Genomic DNA, 22,778 nt, shown 5'->3' on the forward strand with positions numbered 1-22,778 from the left:
TAAACTTTTTTTCTCCAGTGTTGATGGTTTTGTGGTCAACGACTTTCAAAAATAACACTAAGAAATATATATATATATAATATATATATATATATATAAAAACACTCTGACAGTTAGCCCTGATCCCATTACAGAATATATATATAGACCTTTGATGAGTAATATCGAAACTAATGTTTTAACAATCTTTCAGGTAAGCTCTAGTGTACTTGTTTCATGTAAGCTTTTTGCTTGAGGCCTGATAAGATGGAAAGCACCGTATCATTCCACAGGGGTTGCCAGATTCACGTAAAAACTAAATCTTAGAATACACTTCAAGTCAGCAGTATTTATGTATTAGAAAAACATATTTTACCAATCGAATAAAGAAAATAACTCATAGTACTGTGTATAATGAAATAAAGCGGAACCCGTCGCGCTTTTACTGTGTCAGGGGGAATTTGAATATTTGGCAACCCAGATCGAGTCCAGTAGAGACAAACGCTCAGAGCCACGAGCACAAAGCCGAGTCAGGAAATGTCTGTCGGGTCTCGGACGCGCTTCTGAAGTCGGCCTGAGAATTTTTAGAAAACCGGTTTACCACAATGCCGATGGATCTTATGTTCCAGTTTGGGGTGTTTTACGCGTTATTGTGTCAGTGCGTCTTTGGTTCTGGTGAGTGTCACATTGCTAAAGCTGCTCGTCGATTACATAGATGTATCTGTTTATCTGTCTGAGCGCGTGCGTCCATGAGATATGAACATAAATATTCAATAAATAACAGTCTGAACAGTCTTTTCTAAATGAAAGCTGTTTGAGCGTGTTGCGCTGTAGGCTATATTCACATGCGAGGATCATTTCTCGTAACAGGCCTGATGTGGTTCCCATAAACGGTTATGGAAATCTGGGAACTGTAACGTTAAGCGTTTGTGATTTCCCTGTCTGAAAATCTCTGAAGTTATGAAATTAAGTGTTTATAGAGAACATGCATTAAATATTTTATCGTCTGGGTTGTTTTTGCGTTAAAAAAAAATTAACAAAAAATATATAGGCCTATTAAGATTCAAAATAGTTCACATTTTGCTGTTTATAACATAATTACAGTACTCGTGTACCGTAAGAGCGAGTGTTTATAGGCGTATGCGTTCACATTTAAAGTTTCACCTTCATTTTTGTTTGACAGTATGTCATAATAGAGACTCGTAGCCGAGGGACTTGATTTAATGTAACAAAAATGTTCCTCCTCATCATCAAGAATCAAGATACTGATTTTGCTGACTGCATTTTTATGTAAACAAACAAAGGTTTACATCGCCACATTACACTAAACGCAACACAATACAGCGATTTTGGGAGGCGTGTTTTTCCTATCAATAAACAGGGTGGAGTAACTGTTAACTTAGTTTACGTCTTTAAAATATAAAATTTGAGTGATTGTATGTCATTACAGTTAAATTTAATGGGTGGTAAACGAATTACAGTTACTTCCGAAATGTGTTTTAGATTATCAAAGTCATGTCTTTGAATTTTAATGTCATTTAAACAATGTAAACTGTGACGGGCAATTAATGTAAACAGCAATTGATGATTCTGACAAAAGCATCCTAAGCTACATTTCTGCTCATAAATTTCATAACCCTTGCAGAATATGCAACATTTTAATCATTTTAACAAAATAAGCCAAGAGGGATCATACAAAATGCATGTTATTTTTATCTAGTACCGTCTGAATAAGCTATTTCACATAATGGATGTTTACGTATATCCCACAACACAAAATATCTGAATTCATAAAAATTGCCTCATTCAGAAATGTACATACCCTTGAATCTTAACTGTCCTGTCATTACCTGAATGATCCACAACTGTTTTCATGATTTGTGATAGTAGTTTGTGAGTTTTTTTTTTTTACACTTTTCACAGAATTGCATTTTATAAAGTCAGACTTGTGTGATAAATATGTACATTTCTGACTTTTGTTTGTCTTCCTGGTTTCACAGATAAGGCTTAAGTTTTCCCAGACTAAAATGCCTGTTTGAGCTGTTTTAACTTAAAGAAACTTGTTCTGGCATATTTTAAAATATGTCTGTGCCATTGTTCTTTCTCAACACTCTTAAAACAGCTGCGTTAAAAACATATACCATATATACTATATCTTAACACACCTGTGTGCCTAGTTAAGGACAACACATTTTGTGTTACTTTTAACTCAACCAGTGTGTTATTCTTCTTAACACAGGCAATGTGTTAAAATATTTATCACACTAATGTGTCATAAATCACACAATTTATGTCATAGAGGTGTTATTTTTGACCACTTAAAATGAATGCAATACACACTCTTAGAAATATTAAAATGGATTAAAAATGTGTGAAATTCTTACATATCAGTGTGTGAGTTTAGGGACAACACTTGTTGTGTTAATTCTGACACATTCCTTGTGTTAATGATTGTAACACAGTGAATGTGTCAGGAAGGCGATCTGTAAACAAGCAGAATCAAAGGAGAAAATCACAATTCTTAAGTCATCGTCATTGAGATCAGGGTTTGATTTAGTTTGGCCCTTGACTTTTTATTATTACATTTAGTTTGGGCTGTTATAACAGCCCGACAAGCAAAGAGAAAAGATGATCAGGTCTGAGTTAGATCTACATTATTGATTACAGCAGCACTGTGATTCTACAGCCAAAGCTCAGCTTTTTCAATATAATCCAAAGGATTTCTTAAATACCCAAAGCTATTTAAATACCCTAATTGAAATCCTGACTTAGTCTAAGTTCTGTCTGTGAAACCGGCCCTATATATCACAATTCTGACTTTTCTCAATATTGCGAGTTTATATCACACAATTCTGACTTTTTAACTCTCAATTGCAACTTTATATCACACAATTCGGAGAAAAAAGTCGCAATTACTTTGTTTTTGTGTTACATACTTATTATTATTGCAAGTATTTAGATTAAGTTACAAAACTTGTGTAATCTAACAAAATACAGTACAAATTACATTTTAAAAGTAACCTACCCATGCCTGAGGCCGCTGTATCACTTTTCTAAGTGTTTGATATTTGGTAAGCCAGCCAAAATACTATTTGAAGCATCATTTTATAAACTTACCTGCATATAATCCTAAAGATTCCATTAAGAAGAAAAATAGTTCATTAGAATGTACAATAATAACAATCGGTAATACTATAGTCCTCTGAGGTGATGTCCATTCACCACGATTGATAACTGAGGCACAAGATGACCAGTGAACATGAAAGTGGCGCCAGTACAGTTACTCTGATATACAGCATATCCATGGATGACCGTAAATACTAGGGAATATCTGACTGCTGAATGCCATGATTGAACACCAGTCTGAAAGAAGCATTCAAGAGATCCGTATAGTGGGATTTGTGCATTACAATCCCAGTTGTGTTTGCTTGCCAGATTTCTGGTGGAGATCTAAATTAACCATGTTAAAGGGTCTGTCCGTCAGTTGTTTGTTGTTATCTTGGAAATGCAAGTCTTGGCAAGAGAGGACAGTGAAGGCGTCTACCATCAAACGTCATAGAAATGTGCAGTGATGTGTCGTTATATATTTTAACATTATTATTATGTATTCTTCTTTTTATATAATTTGCAAAACTTGGATATAGTTCATTGCCTCAAACTTTTTTTTTTTTTTACTCAATTTTACTCTTTTTATAAATATATTTTTTTTAAATCCCTGTGGACAAAATGCTTCCTGAAACAAAGCACTTGGAAAAGTGGGTGGTCAGACAGTCTGTCTGCCTCTTTAAGTACAGCGCCTTGTGTAAATACTTTATGTATAATCGATTCATAAGCTTCTGCAAGGCAGAAATAGAGCTGACATCATTTGATCAGTGGTGGAGTGTGTTAGTGGTGGAGATCGGTGTTATTATTGACTATCAGGTTGTTACTGTATGGGCCATTCTACTGAATTTGTGTGAACCTCTGTCCCACAACCAATCGAAATGCAGTTACTTCCGAAATGTGTTTTAGATGATCAAAGTCATTACTTTGAATTTTAATGTCATTTAAACAATGTAAACTGTGACGGGCAATTAATGTGAACAGCAATTGATGATTCTGACAAAAGCATCCTAAACATTTCTGCTCATAAATTTCATAACCCTTGCAGAATATGCAACATTTTAATCATTTAAGCCAAGAGGGATCATAAAAATTGCATGTTATTTTTATCTAGTACTGTCTGAATAAGCTATTTCACATAACGGATGTTTACATATATTCCACAACACAAAATATCTGAATTCATAAAAATTGGATCTTGATCTGTTGAATCTTAACTGTCCTGTCATTACCTGAATGATCCACAACTGTTTTGTGATAGTTGTTTGTGAGTAAAAAAAAAATTGTAATTGTATTAAAAAAAAAAAAAAAAAAGGTAATTCCCCCCCCCCCCCCCCTCAGAATTTCATTTTAAAAGTCAGAACTGGGGGATATGAACTAACATTTCCATTTTATAAAGTCAGACTTGCGTGATAAATATGTGCAATTCTGACTTTTTTTTTTTTTTTTTTTTTCTTGCAATTGCGAGTTTATCCTCCTGGTTTCACAGACAAGGCTTAAACTATTCCCAGACTAAAATGTATGTTTGAGCTGTTTTAACTGAAAGCAACTTGTACTGAATGGAACGGATGTCCTTAAGCATTCCAGAGATCTGTATAATGAGATATGTGCATTACAATCCCAGTTGAGTTTACTTTACAAATTTCTGGTGGAGATCTGCATTAACCATTTTAAAGGGTCCATCCATCAGAGTTGTTGTTGTAATCATGGAAATGCAAGTCTTGTCAAGATAATAAAACATCTCCACCACTAACACTCTCCACCACTCCCTCCATCTCAGAGCTACATTTTTGCAAAGGCCAGAAATGTGTGTGTAACTTTAAGGAATGTCACTATTTTTTTTTTCTCCAATTAAGCAAATGTTTTTAGGTGTTATTTCATAAAATTGAGTTTTTATGTGTGTGGAACTGTTCAGAACTGTGCTAGATAATCATGTGCTGATTAGCATCTTGGAGCTAGACTTAAAATTGTCATAACTGAAACATGTGGTGAAGTTTTGTTTGTGACATCATTGTTTGAGTAGTGACAAAAGGGAACACATAATCATTTATTTAGGGGAAATAAACAACATTTTAGTACAGTTATGCAAATCATTTGAATTTTAGCATGTGAGTTAAAATCCTGTAATGTGATCGCTACCAACACATTACTGTCACTACTGAAAATGTGCAGTCACGACCGAAACATGGGATGTTTTGTCAGAAATCAAGTATAATGAATGATCAACTAAGATGTTATTATAGTGTTTGATTAAATGTATATTCAAACTAATGAATCCTTCACTTTGAAATCAGTACGATAATATCTTTATGACTTTTATAAAGAAAGATTTGATTCAAAATACAACAAATCAAATAAATTACACATTAAATATTGTTAATATTGTTAAAATTGTAATTATTGATTTATCTGAGAATTTAAAAAAATACTAAAAAAAAAATAGCAAATATATTTACAAAGTAAAAACTTTCTGAAAATACAATATGAGAATTAACTGCACAATTACTAGAATGTGGATATTATTATACAGTTTGCATACATACAAAATTTGTGGAAAAATATATTTTTTTCCAACTTTGAACCAGTTCTGTAGAATGGCCCATATACAATACTTGTAAACATAAATAAAATATTAATTCTTCTTGGTAATAAATAATAAAACACATTCTCACCTAACCTTATGCTTAAGATCTGTAGGCCATATAGGCTACATTAAAACATGTATATGGTAAAAACCTCAGGTTAGTACTAATTATTCCATCTTCGGATAAACATAATCTGTTAAACGTTATATAATGCAACAATGTAGTTTTACCTCCAGGTTCTTACATTACACTTGCTTTATGAATGTCACATGACTTGCAGGCAGATTCTTACATTAGGTTTCACTTAGCAGGTATTATATTTCTATTGAACTTGTTAGTGTCAGTTTGCAGCTCTCTATGTTGGATGGAGTTTAGGTTTAGTACTCAAACTTAGGTCTGCACGTTTTTCTCCTGTGTGTTTGCACGAGTATTTTTCTCTCTCTTGCTCTTTAACTTCCTTCCTGTTGTTATTTTCATTCCTTCATTTCTATCTTTATTTCTGTCTCTGTTTTGGTTTGCATTAATGTGCCAGCCAGTCACCCATTGTTTTGGCCAGAGTTTGTTGTTGAATGTACAGTATGGGTGCTATAATTTAGTACGGACACTTTGGTTTTATTTTCACACTTGTGTCACAGTAAAACCGCAGCTAGGTCTGATGTGAGTGGGTGTGAAAATGTCAGCAATCACACGTGGTTACAGCTGTGAATCAGTGTGGCCTCTGCTTCTGTCACTCTCAGGCTGAAATCATAATGAACAAACAAAGGCCTCCAGTGGATTATTGCTACACTGTAAAAAAGCCACTACTTATTTTCCAGTTTATAAAATCTTGAGTTTATGAAAATGTTATTTTCTTGAAACTACATAAAACCCATGTCAGACTAACAGAGCAGACCCGGATGTTGTCCCAACTAGTCAAAAACAGTTGTCTAAACAAAGAGTTTCATATTGCTGAAATGTTAAGACTTTGTTAGTTCCCAGCAGTCGTTCACGTAAAACATTAAAGGGGTCATGAACTGCGTTGTTTTGTTTTATAATGTTTCCTGTGGTGCACTTATAATGTTAGTATGCTTAATTTAGAAATTTAGAAATTTTTCCTACCCTGATTTTATCATCTGCTGTGAGACATCTTTGCATATGAAAAGTATTACTCTAAAACTTGTAGCACATTTTTACTATTACAGCTCTCAAGGTTAACTAATCATTCATCATAATTAACAGGGAAAATGCAATATAACTAAGAGATTCGTTGAATTAAACTGAAGTTTTGGCGTGGGTCCAGAACTCAGTCACTGATAAACTCACGCTGTTTGATTGACAGCTCCAGCGATTGTAAAGGGAGCGTTCTTTGATCGCTTTCTATGTATAATTTAATCACCATTTAAATAAGATTATTTTCATCCTACTAAGAGTGAAGTTCAGAGTTTAATCGCTGATTTGATTTACTGACAACGAGCATCTGACTGTACATGAATATGAGATCATGCATTAGAATTAACAGTTACTTACGCGTTGCATTACTGTCGAGGCCATATCATAAAAGTCTGTTTGCAAAGCCGGTACAGAAATGCGATTGATTTACTTAAGAATCCACAGTGAAATGTGGCAAATACAAATAAATACAGCTCAGCTGAGACATTCACATTTTTGAAAATAAATAACTAGAAATGCACTGATCAATCAGTCAGAGATCAGAAGATTTTCCTTATGATCAGCCCGGATCGGTGACCGGCCAGTCAGTCTCAGGTTTTTTTTATTCCGAGCTGATTTGTTTTGCTGCCAGCGGCACAGGCAATAATGTCATCGGTGCATTCTCGCTCTTTTCTCTCCGACGGCAAAGTGACTCACAGCTGCCTTGTTAAATAATGCACATAGTTTTATTAACCCCTGCAGGTTTCACATTCACACCAAAAGCGCACACACCACCACTGATCTATATATTAGTGGAGCGCACAAACCGCGCTCAGTCTCAAACAGCTTGGGAGTCGCAAGTACCAAAACGCATAAAATTGTGTCAAAATGTCCGTCTTGGCGAGTATTCAGATAAACACAGTTAGTTTTGGATCGTTAAGGCCCCATTTACACTAGTGCGTTTTTGTTTTAAAATGGTGTTTTAAAATGAAAACGATCCTCGTCTACACTGGCGTTTCCACAGTGTTTCAGAAACGATCTCCGTCTACACTACATGGACGAAAACACATCACATGACTGTTCATGCACACTGTGCATGCGCGTACAAGTGTAAACCTTTGCCTCTTGCGCATGTAGGCAGCTGCGGTATTAATACAAATGCACAGAGTTTAACTGCACAGTGGCTTCTAAAAATGACAACAAAGCCAGCAAATATTGCAGTTCAGTTTCCATGTTATTGTTTACATGGTCGTCAAGAACATGCAGAGTGAATGTGGGTAGCCATGCCGTCGTTTTCAAAAGTCTCAGTTTTGGTACATTTATACTGAAATGCAACCCCAGCATTTTTCCTCATCTCACTAACACACCAGTGGCGGGGCTGACATTGAAGTAGGTGTTGATTTCTTCTGGTGAGGCAGAGTTTCACCTATAGGCACATTTAGGGACGTAGGGTCGTTCACTGGGCCTGGTGTCAATAACTTTTATTGGGCTAAAAAGGAAGTTTTCAGTTCTGAAACTTAAAGGATATTCTTAAGCCCTGGGTATACTTTTTCTTTGTGGGTTTCAATAGACATTTGAATGCACAACCTTGGAAAGTATACTTCATTTGACTCGTACGCATACACAGGCATTTGACGCATGCAGTTTTGATCAATCTCTCCCCTCAAGTTACAACCCATGTAAGCATCTTTTAATTCTTTCATGCTAGAGTTGTACAAATGAGGGTACTTTCTAACCGCTTCACACAATCCCTCGTCTATGTAGGCCTCCATTGTCGCTGTAGCTTGCACGTGTTCCCGTCTGTTCTGTTTATGCAGGTTTTCTTTGATACCTTGAATTGAAGCCCCTAGGGCACGGTTGCCACCTTGTGGATAAACTAATGACTGCAAAAAAAATGTAATGCACATGTGTGACCTTCACTTACAAGTACACATGGTTACAAAACTTTGGCGATGCACGTAGAGTACACACATACCCTTCTTCTTGTGCGCTGACCCTCGCGTATGCGTAAAAAGTGAAGTATACTTTGGACTCCTTAGTACGATGACCTTTTATATATCAAAAGCTCAAGGAAACGTTGATTTCTCAATTCGTGAACCCTTTAAGTGTCCTATAAGGTTATACTACATATGGCTATCATAATAAATTGAGTTACTAAAAGAAAGTTTGCTGGACAAGAAATCTTTTGTTGTCTTGATGAATATATGGGCTGAATGAGGCATTTTGCATTCAGTGAACAAACAAATTAAAATAGACAAAACACAGTTTTACTTGGTACAATTATTAAAACAATAGTTGAGAACTTAAAATTCTGACTGCATCATGTTGAATTGAATTTTTCTGAACAACTTTTTTTTTTTAATTATTATTATTTATATTGAAACACTCACATCAAAACGAATCTTGGTAAGCGCTGTGTTAGCAGCACTAAACTTCCTCTTATGTGCAAAAGCTGATTTCTGCTTTAAATTTCACTTCTCTTCAACAAAGTTTTCTCATGTTTGCAAGTCAGGTTTTTTTTTTTTTTTTAAATCGGGCTGATTTTCATTGATGATTTGTCTATTTTCTTCTCAAACTTCAGAAACTGCATTAATAGCTTTGCTGAACTGTGACATAGCCGAAATATGTCTACATGCTGTTAGTTACTTGCTAAGGTTATGTTCATATAGTTTAACACTACAAAAACAACTCATTTCACTCTTTATAAAGAAAAACAGGCATTTTTTAAAAAGAAATGCTGTAAAAGCATTTTTATGTACTCTAATGGCTTAAATTAAGATTGGTTTGGGTTTTTTCCCCCCAAATCACAGTAATCATCACAACCAACATTTACTTTGTAAAAACTGAAAAATGTTTGAGTCCTAGTACCTAATTCACCAGGAGTCTCATGCCTTGAGTGTCTTAATATTGGGCAAGAGCTGCATTTCCTGTGACTAGCAGCAACTTCCTCACATCAACATGACCCCATTAACCTGAAATAGCAGGCTAATGCATGAAACACGTTTAACTAAAGCCTATTTTTCACAAATGGGTTCACCTCAGTTTACACAATATCGACTAGCAATATAACAACACAATTATGTAACCTGCTGAAATATAAAAACAACTTATTCCAGTCTAAACTCATTTACTTTACTGATGTTAGCTGATCTCCTGCTCTGTTCAGGCTGCTCTGGTTTGCTGGTTTATAGTAAGGATGTGCAAATATCATAACCGATAGTTCTTTATATTCGAAAGCCGATAACCGATATAGTGTACTTAACTGTTTTTTCCTTTTTGAAGTGATTTCAATCATATTTCAAGCAAAACCATCATGGTGAACAGTGTGGATCTGAAGTGTCTCAGCTGAAGGAAATAATCCATTATTTATTGGCTTTAATATATCGGTCACATTTTCTTATCGTGCCGATAATGATAGCATTAAAAATTAACATATATCGGCAGAGACCGATATGGTGGCCGATATATCATGCATCCATATTTTAAAGGGTATCATAGTAGGATTTCAGTTTGTGTATTTGCTGGATAATACTAGATACTTCTCAATCTGACTCTGCATTTTTTTTTAATTGTCACGTAGGCACAATTTTTATTTGTCTACTAAACTCATATGATGATCATATGATGCAGTGAACATGTTGGTCAAACCTCAAAGTCACTAAAGATTGTGACATATGTGAAGGAAATGACGTCTGTCTGAAAAAATGACTCAACATTTCAGTCCCCGTTAAGCAATGCTGGAAGGAATTAAGGTAATCACGAGTTATGAGTTTGTAATCATGTCTAAATAATTTTTTTTCTTTTCTCTACAGTTCCTTCTGCAATTAACGTCAGCGTTGTTTGCCACAACTTTGTGAATGTGTTGTACTGGAACTACAGTCATCCAGCTGAACAGCTGAAATTCAGTGTACTGGTCCAACCTTATCAAAGGTGCGTCTGTGTGTGTGTGTTTGTGTGTGTGCATCAAAAGCAGCTGACAGGAGAAAATATGACATTTTTAATCACAAGAAACTCTTTCTGTCTCATTTGTCTCTAGTGATTCCCAAACTGTTGACACTTCCCAGACGTACCTTGATATTAGCAACTACAGCAAAGATGCGGCTGATGATTACTCTGTGTCTGTGACAGCACATGTTGGACAAGAGAAATCAGAAAGTGCATCCATTAAATTCACCTACAGCAAAGACTTTTATGATGAGAACCAGCATGCATATAAATGTAAGTTCTCGGAGTATAACGTAATCATATAGATACAGTATTATACTTTTTTTGTTACAGTGTAATTACAGTGTTTGCATGGCACTAATGTTGATTAAACAAACACAATAGATGTTTTACTATACTTGCTTTATAAAACATAAATATAAATAAAATATACATTAAAATCTGCAATTTTTTTCATCCCAAATCGGTGTATGGACTCAGGTCAAACTCTGAATCATCGTACTACTAAAACTTAAATGTGATATGGTGATTTAAAAGGTTAGTTCACCCAAAAATGAAAATTCTGTTATTAATTACTCACCCTCATGTCGTTCCACAACTGTAAGACCTTCGTTCATCTTCAGAACACAAATTAAGATATTGTTGATGAAATCTGATGGCTCAGTGAGGCCTGCATTGAGAGCAAAGCCATTCAAACTCTCAAGGTCCATAAAGGTACTAAAAACATATTTGAAACGGTTCATGTGAGTTCAGTGGTTCAATATTAATATTATAAAGTGAGAAGAATACTTTTTGTGTGCCAAAAAAACTTTTCAACAATATCTATATGGGCCGATTTCAAAACACTGCTTCAGAGCTTTACAAATCGAATCAGTGAATCTGAGCACCAAAGTCACGTGATTTCAGCAGTTTAGCCGTTTGATAGGAGTCACTGATTTAAAACAAAGATTCATAAGGCTCAGAAGCTTCATGAAGCAGTGTTTTGAAATCGACCCATATAGATATTGTTGAAAAGTCGTTATTTAGTTTTTTTGGCACACAAAAAGTATTCTTGTCACTTTGTAATATTAATATTGAACTACTGTACTCACATGAACTGTTAAACTGTTAAATATGTTTTTAGTACATTAATGGATCTTGAGAGTTTGAATGGCTTTGCTCTCAATGCAGGCCTCACTGAGCCATCGGATTTCATCAACAATATCTTAATTTGTGTTCTGAAGATGAATGAAGGTCTTACGGGTGTGGAACGACATGAGGGTGAGTAATTAATGACAGAATTTTCATTTTTGAGTGAACTAACCCTTTAGGTGTCTGTGCTTTCGCTTCGAGGAGACGCTCCAGCGCGCATGTGCTTCAGATGATCAATGCAGTCAATCACAGTGCTAATTGCAAAGTGTGTCAGCATGACTATTTTTGAACTTTAAAGAGTTAGTTCATCTAAAAATCTTAATTTACTCAGCGTTATGTCATTTTTGTGCATGCACGTACGTTTGAGTGCCCTTCTTTACTACAGTATGTGCGTTGATCAGTAAATCTGTTCATCATATAGTGAACTCTAGGGGTGTCCTCAACTACGGATTTACATAGTCGAATCCCATTCGAATCAGATTGAGGTGGTGATGATTTGAGCTTGAAAAACAGCAGTCCACTAGAGAGTGCGCACAGACTTTGAAAGGAGCGGGACACGGAAAATGAAGTATATATGAAGTATAGCCTACCCGCGGGCGCGGCTTAAGACAACTTTTATTTTCTTTCACACACAGCACAGAGAAACGTCTTTCTAATAAACCGACCAAACTGCCTGTCAAGTGATAGACGAAACTGACAATGATTTTATCTTTTTTAAACAAATGAAAGGCAGTGTGGATAAACATTCACAGGCACGATGTACAGAACACTCTCAAAGATATAGAAGAAAACGAATAAAAACATTTTGGATCAATAAACCTTAAAATATATATAAAAATAACTGCAGAAAAGCCACACTGCAGATATACATTTCATATGTCGGCAAATCAAATTACATCGGCTAAACTGTCTGTGCAAGCAAGCTTTAACTCTACAGCACAACATTGATGCACCAAAAAATTAAATTAATTTAATAAAAAAATTATATATTGTTTTTTATCAAACATTAATTTACAGAATTTAATTAGAACAGAAATATGATCAAATGCCTGAAGTGCAGGGGAACATATATTCAAAACACAAGCCACAAATAATTAAATTAGATAACCCAGAGTGATCAATAAATAAATTAAAATTAAAGAAATTATTAAAATAACGAAAGTATAGCCAGAGTTGTCAACTTTGTCTTTTTAACTGCAGAGAAAATAAAGGCAGAGACAGAGGCAGTCTTTTTAGCTAAACATTCAAAAATCAAATTACATCCGTCTAAAATAGTTTGAAATCATTTGTAGCTACCCTACCTGATTGAGAGAAAAAAATCCAGTCTTTCACCCGATCTGCCTGTGTCCGTTTGAGTCTTTTCAAATAGCGCGCTATAGTCAGCTCGTTGGCCGGCAGAAGCGCGGCGCAGTGTTTTTCGTTGTTGAGTTCTAGGACATGAGCTGTTGGCACAACTTGCATCATACGTTTTTTGAGCATCTTTTACCATTTCAAAGTGCATCCAATTGTAGACTTTATCCCAGACGTTGTTGAAGATTTAATCCCTGCCATAAAGATGCTCATCTGCCGGTCACGGATCATGGAAGTGAAACTTAAATCGGTCACAGGGGTGGTTGGATTTATTCACGCACATTAAAAATATTTATTAAAAGCTTCTTTCTTTTCACATTTTTATTTATGGTATTAACATAATAGGCTGTATATTAACCTATTGGGAAAGAACCAGTATGTCTGTGTAAAATCAGATATTGAGCGCCCCCATATCTCGTCTCATAACACCTCTGCGACGATTCGACTGTGAGATTGGTAGTCGAATCAGGCTCCTCCTATCGAAGATTCGAATCGTCGACTATTCGGGGTCACCCCTAGTGAACTCTATGACTGTGTTTAACTCCACTTTTAGACACACACATTCGTGAACTTCCCTAAGCACTTAACTTTTGGGGGAATTCTGAAGTGCATTCAACTTTGTCAAGTGGACAAGGAAAATTTATTTGGACAGACCCTTGACCTTGAAGTGTACTCAAAATGCACACTTCAGGCAGATCCATAGACCACAATGCAACACAACTGTGACGTCACAGCAGAACCCACCCACTTTGAAGTGGTGCTAATCTTGAAGGAAAAAAATTGTAAATAATAAATCCGCTTCATAGCAGATCAAGGGATTAGGGCATTCCATTTAAACACATTGCTTACATTGCAGAAGTGCAAACTACTGGCAGAACCCTTGCAATGACGTACATTTGAGTGAACGAGACGGACGCAAGTTAGCGAGGGAATGGCATAGAAAATTGGACTTTTTTTTTAAAATAGGCTCATTTTCCAACTCCCCTAGAGTTAATCAGTTGAATTTTAGTGTTTTCGAATCCATTCCGGGTCTGACGGTACCACTTTTAGCATAGCTTAGCATAGTTAATTGAATCTGATTAGACCGTTAGCATCTCACTCAAAAAAATGACCAAAGAGTTTCAATATTTTTCCTATTTAAAACTTGACTCTTCTGTAGTTAAATCGTGTACTAAGACCGACAGAAAATGAAAAGTTGTGATTTTCTAGGCCGATATGGCTAATAATAACGTAATAATGATATCACGCAGTGCCTATGAACCCATGCTTGCACAGAGAGCGTACCTTGCAGCCATGGAGACATTTGTGAGAAACTGCATGATATAATTTTTCCCTTTTGCACCCGGAGATCAGCTGAATGGATTCGAAAACGGTAAAACGTAACTGTTTAACTCTAGGGGAGTTGGAAAATGAGCCTGTATCACCATTCATTTTGTTCACATCACCGATACATATTGTCACATTTTTATATCGCAATGTCTCGTTAGACCCCTAGTAATGACGTCATTCACATTTACCTGATTGGTCCTTTCAGTACGGCATCTGTTTAACCATATTTAACCATTTCCTCTGTATTATGTGTTCATTCTCGTTCGGACACGTTTCATTTACACAAAACCAAAGCCTGAATAAAAGATAAGTAAATCCATTTAAATGCCATTTTAGTGGTGCAATTCATTTAATGTATTCTCTTGCAAGGTAGATTGTTTGCAAGATGTTTTTTTCTTGTTATTTTGACTAATTCTTCTTGTGCTTTTTTCCAGGCTCTTTAGATTTTCCAGCTGTAAATGAGTCTGTCCACAAAGATGAGATTGAAGTGTCCTTTTGGCATCCTTCCTTAATTTATGAGCAAGATATTCTAAAGGAAGAATTCATATACACAATCACACATGATCAGGTCAGAAAATCAGTCCCAAAAAAAGAAGAACTTTGAAAGAGATGTTATCGCAACAACGACATCATTTAAATCACTCTATTCTATTCTCTATCTTCAGAAAAAGACTTCATACTCATGTTTTGAAGATGAGGATCTATGCACTGCAAAAATCCACCTTAACCAAAATGTGGCCGGACAGTGTGTTGTGTTGAAGTTTGAAGGGATGATTGCTGCTATTCCTACATATTCCTACAAAAATGTCTGTGTCCCTCACCAGACGCCTGAGACTGGTAAAACCCTCATTTTTACTTTCATTTTTCCTTATACAGTGAAGCTTTCTTATTGTGCTGTTAAGTGTGTGTGAGAACTAGTAGCCATCAGGATGCTAAAAATATGAGGTCCTGAGATAAAACTAACAATGATCAGTTGTGTTTCTTAACTAACATTAACAAAAAATAACACTTTCTGTAACTTTCTGTAGCTATTGCTCAATCTTAGTTAATGCATTAAATAATGAGACCTTATTGTAAAGTGTTTCCTGTTGTTCTTTATAGCCTAATTCTTTTGCACTTTAACCTATTTGAAAATTAGAGTTTATATTTTTTGTGTGTATTGCATTATTGCATTTAAACATTCAGAGTTATTTTTGTTATTACAAAAAGAGTTCTTAAACCTGTTATACTATGACAACACTTTTTTTGCAACATATTTCAATATCGTGATAATACCATATACCGTGATAATAGCTTCAGCAATTAATCGCAACATGAAATTTGATACCGTCACATGCCTACATGCATCTAGCTGATATTCCTCAGGTCAATCTTATATTCATAATCTCAAAATCAGTTTGAATGTCCACTGAGAAAGCAATATCTTTGTCCTTTTAACCTTCCTTGTTTCAGTCTACTACAAGATAAAAGTCTTTGCTTCTGACTGACTCGCTCATAAAGACTTCTAATGGCGTATTAATGCAACTTTCACTGAAGTCGAAATCACTAATAGACTCAAAAAATATGGCATGTTATTTATATAAAATATTATTTATTGAACATTAATATTTAAACTAACAACAATGGCCATTATAACAGTATAAGAAGTAAAATGGAAAATAAACAAGCAAAGTTCAGTCAAATGTAGGAAGCAGCGCTCTAGTTGGTACAGGATTTAATTTCAATGTAAATATAAAGTAAATATAGCCATTAAGCCAAATCTATTAGCTCTGGAACAAGTAATAAATTAATAAGACCAAAGATTGCCTGTTTGATATACCCAAAACGAATACCTTATGTTTAAACACTATCTACATATGAGCCAGCAGCAGATTCCCAAAGCACTGTTCGAGAGGAAGCTGTTCTCGACGGGTACATGAGCACTGAACTGTCGCTGATGGCCTAGAGCTCACATCTTCGAAAACATCTAAACAAATTTTCAAATATATGCATTATATGTTTACATATAAATCAAATATCTGAGGTTTGAAAATATATATATATTCTTGCTTAAAAAAAACCTCTTAACTCTTAATTCCGTTACAAAATAACAGTAGTATTTATAAAAATATGGTGGGTTTGCTCGTCCGACATGACACTCGCTGTGAGAATGCTGATTCAAACAAGCCCAATCACGTTTTTTTTTTTTTTTTTTTTTTTTTTGCGGGAAAACCGCAGACTTGGCAACACTGTTCCCTTGGTGATACTGGTAGAACATGGCATGGCTGGAAAGACCTCTCAGCCAATCAGATTCGAGAACCAGAAAGAACTGTTATATAATAGTTATTTTAGTATCACGTATGTTGCCTCCTAAAATACATTGTTTTGCCCAAATTTAGCATGTTGTGTATTATTGGTGGAGAATCCCATAATGCATTGCAACAAGCTCAATGGAAATAATCCAAGGTGCTGGCTTAAGTAAGATTAATGATACAAAAAATATATTTATAGTTCATTCAATACTGAAAAATAACTATTTAAGCCGTTTTCTGTGAAAGCAATGGTAGGTTTGGGGAGCACTGGAAACTTATTTGAGAACGTTTTCCAGTTGTGTCTGATGCTGATAGTGGTGCAGACCTTCACCTTTACCTTATAATAAAGTCAGTATTTTGTGAGTACTAGAATAGATGGCTTCACTGAAATGTTCTTCTCTGTAGACCACACAGGATTAATTGCGGCTTTGCTGGGAGGAGGGTTCATGTTGCTCTTCATTACCGTGGGTGTTGTTTGGGTCCTCTGCAAGAAGTGGAACGACTGGCCCAAAGTTCCTGAAGTTTTGGTTGGTGTCTTTGAGTCATTTCACTTCTATTTCTTATATATATCTTACATTGATATATGCATATTACACCTAAAAATGAAAAAGTATTCACCCTCATATTGGTCCAAACCTGTATGTCTTTTTGTCCTCTGTGGGACACTTTTGTTGTTGTTGTTGTTGATGAATATCCTTATAATAAGCCACATACACACTGTAAAGTTTCAGGAGTGACAACCACATTTAAATACGGCATTGAATCCCCTAAATTTTTGTTCAGTGATTGACATTGTGGTAACCATAACATTCTGGCATCACGTCTGTGTGCTTTCCACTGTCTTTGACCAAAATGATATTACACCAACCCAAGTTATTTTTTGCAATTGTCATTAAACCACTGTCTACAGAGGCATTGTGTGGTTTGTAAGGCTGCATCATGGTGTTGCCATTTCCACTTATTATAAGCATTTTTTGGGCTTGACTCATAAAGCAAACAAGTTTATGGAGATATTAAAGTGGGGAGGTACAGGTTGTGATATTTTGGTCTTATTGTCAGTATAAAGCATTTGGATTTATTCCAGTTTATTATGGGCTTCTTAACTGTTTTTCTAGCAAGATCTGGCAACACGAATGAGTCAAGGCTGATACCACTTTCCTTGTAATTTCTTGCACCATGCTTACAGGAAAGATAAACATCTCTGATGCACATTAAAATACGTCTATAACAACTAGTTCTTCAGTTCAGTTCTTTACACTGTGCAGAATTCCTGTAAATGCGGGATTGATTTGGGTTGTAAAATGCAGTTGTCACTCCTGTAAATGGCTGAACCGTGTGTACAGAACAGGATTAAGCACTAAAAGGTGAACTGACAAACAAATGTATCATGGCCATAGTGACTTTCATATGACTTCCTAATCCATTTTATGTGCAAGTTTGACCCACAGAACAAAGCCATACACACTGTAAAAAAACATTTTTACAGAAAAAAACTGGCATCTGTGGTTGCCAGAATAATTCTATAAAATACAGTAAAAATGTTAAAACTGAAATATACAAAAAAAATCCAAATCCAACAGCCCTTTTCTGTTGAATTAGCAAGGCCATTCTACTACTAAAGTCTAAAAACAATTTTACAACCTCCATAACACTGATAATAAAGAGAAACGCAAGTAGCTTTTCCACAAGCTGAGGTAAATAATATATAGAAGGTGAAGAGTGTCACTAAACACTATCATGGTAACACACATGACACTAAAATAATGCAGTAAATATTCATTTAACAGCATAAGATGTAATGTAAAACCCTAATATACACAACTAATACCAAAAAACTAAGAAAAAAACAATAATTAAAATGAAAAACCATTAAATGTGTCCCCTAAAATTACAGTAACATAACATGAAATGTAAGGTACCCCCCCCCCCCACACACACACACACACACACCACACACACACACACACACTTATCTTATATAGTAAGGGAACTTACTGTTAACTATTCAGCAGGTTTTACTGTAGTTACTGTATCTTTTTTTACAGTGCATGTTTGGGACATTATGAATTATGACAGTTTTACATGAACTGTTCTTTTAGGGGTTTTATGCAGCATTTGTTTTGTATTTGTGACGTGTCTATTATCTATTTCCTGCTGACTCAGTATTTTAGTAGTACTATCAGCAGTGCCAAGACTAACCATTTGCTCTTTTCCATATGCAGCGGAGCATAATTCCTGGCCAAACTCCTACAGCACTCCTTCCACAATCCGAGCCGCCCGCCTTTCCTCAACTACAATGTTCTGGACACCAACCCCTACTGAAGAAAATCAGCCATGATTCCTTTGGTTCTACCCCTGATTCTTCAGATGAGAAAGGCTCTGACCTTGTTGACACAGATCCGTATGAACCTAAGCTTCCTATAACGGAGAATAGTGATGGTGAATCTACAGTCATCGAACCGTCTGGTTATAACAGTCCAAAAAACCTTGAGATTGAGATTGGTCCAGAGGACTTTGCTGAGGGATACGGCCCACGGCCTGCAGTAATTTAGGTCTTAATTTGTGTAAGAATGACAAAGGAAAATCTTTCCATGTCTTGTGGAAAGATGGTTTGTTCACACAAAGTCGTTTAATGAAAACTTTATGGTCCATTAGCAATTTCACACACTGGGTTGTGCTTAACACCCACTGACACTAGATGCTCCCATTAAAACCATCAAAGCTGTCTACAGTGCAGCCAGTGAGTAGATCTTTTGATTATGGTGAGAGCGATCTAGTTCTGTTGTAATGCTTGTAGTTTAGACAGTGGGAACATTTACATGCACATCCAACTCCCAAAAATGCGCTTACTGAATAAACCCGTTGTCCTGGTTTACATGCAAACCAATAACCTGTCAATGCAAGTTAAAGGTGCAATATATATTTTCAAAGGTTCTAGCAATAGCGAGATAGTGTTCAAATCATACCACCTCACCCTTCCCTCAGAGCGTCTCTAAAGCCACACACACACACAAGAGCAAGAGATGGCGTCTCAAACCACATAATATTACAATAATAATGAACGTAAACAACTTGGAGAGCTTGTACCCGACTGCTGCAGTTGATAAATGCATAATTCCGAGTCTGAGGACATGAACAGCTCTGGTTAAAACGTCACATCTTTTAATTACAGTAGTTATGGCATGAAAGCAGCATTGTTTTGATTCTGTAGGAACTGTAAAAGGTGGCTGCTGTTTGTTTGCGCTGCTCTGCGACTGACGTCTGTCTAAATCTGCACAGCATGAAACACGCCAATGACGCATGATGTCTGCGCAAACGGGGTGCGGGAGGGAATGTAAAAACATACATTGACAGACAGGTAGGACATCATATTATTTAATTATACCAAATATGATAATTAGATGAACATTTTATGGTCTGATGCCTTCCACAGAACATAAATATTTTTCAAAATACATTTAGACCAGATTGCTATCAGGATATGAGGAGACTTTCAAGCTTTTGCACCTTTAACCGTGTTTACAGGATTTAAAAAAACCTCGTTATTCCCCAGTAGTAATGTCCAAATTCAATCATTTGCATATCTGACTCGAGTATTAGTATTAAAAACTTTTTAACATCACATGAAGTGAATGACTCACATTTTTATGTGATGTTAAAGAGTTTTTAATACTCTAATATCAGCAGCAACTTGTAACAACTCATATTTTCCACTCATGCAGTTACAAAGTAGTATTTTGACTGAACCAATTATGCTTTGGTTGAACGAGATGTGAATTTTTTTTATATGAACATTTTTATAATTTTTTTGGGTCAAGAAAGAGTCAAAGCATGCAATACATTTTCTTCTACCCTACCGCAAAATGCTCTCTCTGTCTGGATGCACTTCAATCCGCAGTAAAGACACTTTTCTGTTACATTTCATACATGTGCACTTCAATAAGCCCACAGAACGCAGGGTAATGTGTTTACATGCGGGAGTAACGGGCTGAAATCTAGCTGTATCAACCGGTTTTAACTCTTTCTATCCTTACTCTGATAAACATGTTAATGCTTTTACATGACCACCCACATCGTCAGCTTATTAAGCATAATCAGGTGAAGAACGTGCATGTAAAAGCTCAGTGTTAACTAAGCCATGGTGAGTTTCCCAATAACCTGCATTAAATGATAGTGTAAATAAAATCATTTTGGTGAGAATGTTAAGGGCGTCTACAAAGGGCACTATAAGAAAGAAAAGCCTGAAAAAATCCTGTCAGAAATATACCAGAACCTTTTCCCCCTAAGTTTATGGACATTTCAATCCTAAAACACAACACACTTAAAAGCATAATTCAGATTATGGGTAAAATACCTGTGGAAAAAAAGGAACACAGAAAATGTCTTAATATCAAGGTACATTATGGTGTTTATGCTACATCAGAAGATGATGGGAATGCAAATACGATGCTCCATCAATCAACCAAAAACTTGTGAAAATTTTGAATTTTTGCTGAAACGCACTCTGAGGTAAGCATCCGTTAACCAATGAGAAGTTCATAGAGCTGTTTCAAAAAATCAATTTTGCTGTATTCCTTCTCAACAACATCAAAACTCATCTTGCGCACTCCTGTCTGTCAAACGCTCCGGCAAGTCCTCTCTAGTTTGAGTAAGTGCTTATGAGCCATAACTTTATTTTTCTTGATTTTATCATGAAACGCATGTACAGATCACGGCATACATTTATGTTTGGGGCAGTTGAAGTTCTGGATGCTGTAGGTTTAACAGTGGAGAACTTGTTTGTCAAAGGCTTTTCCAGACCTGTTACTTTGCCAAGTTGAATATCTCACTTGTTTGTCGCTATATACACATTTCAATACTGAGGTATAATCTGTTACAGTATGTAAAGTTGTTGCTTCGATAACATTATATTCAAGTGTCTAATAACAATAACAGGCTACATTTAATATCTGCCAGAAGCTTCTCTGTAATTGTACATTTCTGTGGCTGAAAAGACATTATGTAGGTTAAAAAGAGCAAACATTACCCTGAATGCCTCGAGCAAACATTTTGTGATATAGTTGTGATGTCACTTTTTGGTATTTGGAAAGTGTCAAAATGTAATTCTGGGGAAAATACATGTGGTATGCATTTTTTATTTTTTTTTTACTCTATGCACTTTTTTATTAAATCCCTTCTAATTTTTAAGTTTCTTTTCATTTTAAAGCATTACTTCTTTAAAAAAAAAAAAAGAAAAAAAAAGAAAATTTTGCACTTAATCAAGATTTATCAAGAATGTAGGAATCTCCACACTGACCAGACAAGATGGCTATATAAAAAAAAAAGGCTCGCTCAATTATAAAGTTAGCTTAGGGCCCCAAAAATGACAATCCCATCCCTTACTAACTACAAAGTATTCTCATTTACAGAACTTTTCATCTGAATTCACACACAACGCCTTCAAGGCTTACAGTTGATCAGTGGGTATTTCCAGGAAATTGCACTCATGCTAGTGCCATAGTGTGCCAGTCGAGTTTGACGATTTTGTATGTGTGTGTCAAGTTCATGCTGTTTTTTTTATATTTTAATTTAATTTGATTTTCCTGTATATAATGTCTGTTTGATGTTCATATGTATTTCCAAATTAAGTTGCTAGAAATTTAAATTGCAATAAACCAAGTGACTGGCTTCTTCTTTACTTCTTCTACGCACGTGTGTGTGTATATTTATATATTATATATCCATAAAAAATAAATGTAAAAAAAAAAGCCCACCTGGCATATCATCATATTAGAAAGATTTCTGAAGGATCATGTGACACTGAAGACTGGAGTAAAAAAAAATCAGTGGAGTGAAAAATCAGCTTTGCCAGCACAATAAATTATTTTAAAATATTTTCAAATAAAAATGTTTTTAATTGTAATAATATTTTACAATATTACTGTTTTTACTGTATTTT

The 22,778-nt window shown here is 35.4% G+C and overlaps 1 protein-coding gene across 1 annotated transcript; it reads left to right on the plus strand.

Moving 5' to 3' along the window:
- The first annotated feature begins 463 nt into the window (after positions 1-463).
- On the plus strand, positions 464-22,086 carry ifngr1l (interferon gamma receptor 1-like). The gene is made up of 7 exons (XM_067386830.1): positions 464-654; positions 10,607-10,724; positions 10,831-11,012; positions 14,984-15,117; positions 15,215-15,386; positions 17,246-17,367; positions 19,063-22,086. Exons 1-7 carry the CDS (start codon positions 585-587, stop codon positions 19,390-19,392), a joined length of 1,128 nt encoding a protein of 375 aa, XP_067242931.1. The 5' UTR covers positions 464-584; the 3' UTR covers positions 19,393-22,086.
- The last annotated feature ends 692 nt before the right edge of the window (positions 22,087-22,778 follow it).

This window comes from Chanodichthys erythropterus, chromosome 5 (genome assembly GCF_024489055.1).
Source record: "Chanodichthys erythropterus isolate Z2021 chromosome 5, ASM2448905v1, whole genome shotgun sequence".
NCBI classification, from domain to species: domain Eukaryota; kingdom Metazoa; phylum Chordata; class Actinopteri; order Cypriniformes; family Xenocyprididae; genus Chanodichthys; species Chanodichthys erythropterus.

Bases quoted from the DNA above. Each gene is read 5' to 3' on its own strand.
- ifngr1l (XM_067386830.1), top strand. From the start codon at position 585: ATGCCGATGGATCTTATGTTCCAGTTTGGGGTGTTTTACGCGTTATTG. The intron at 655-10,606 runs GTGAGTGTCACA...TTTTCTCTACAG, and splicing joins TCAGTGCGTCTTTGGTTCTG to TTCCTTCTGCAATTAACGTC. The intron at 11,013-14,983 runs GTAAGTTCTCGG...GCTTTTTTCCAG, and splicing joins GAACCAGCATGCATATAAAT to GCTCTTTAGATTTTCCAGCT.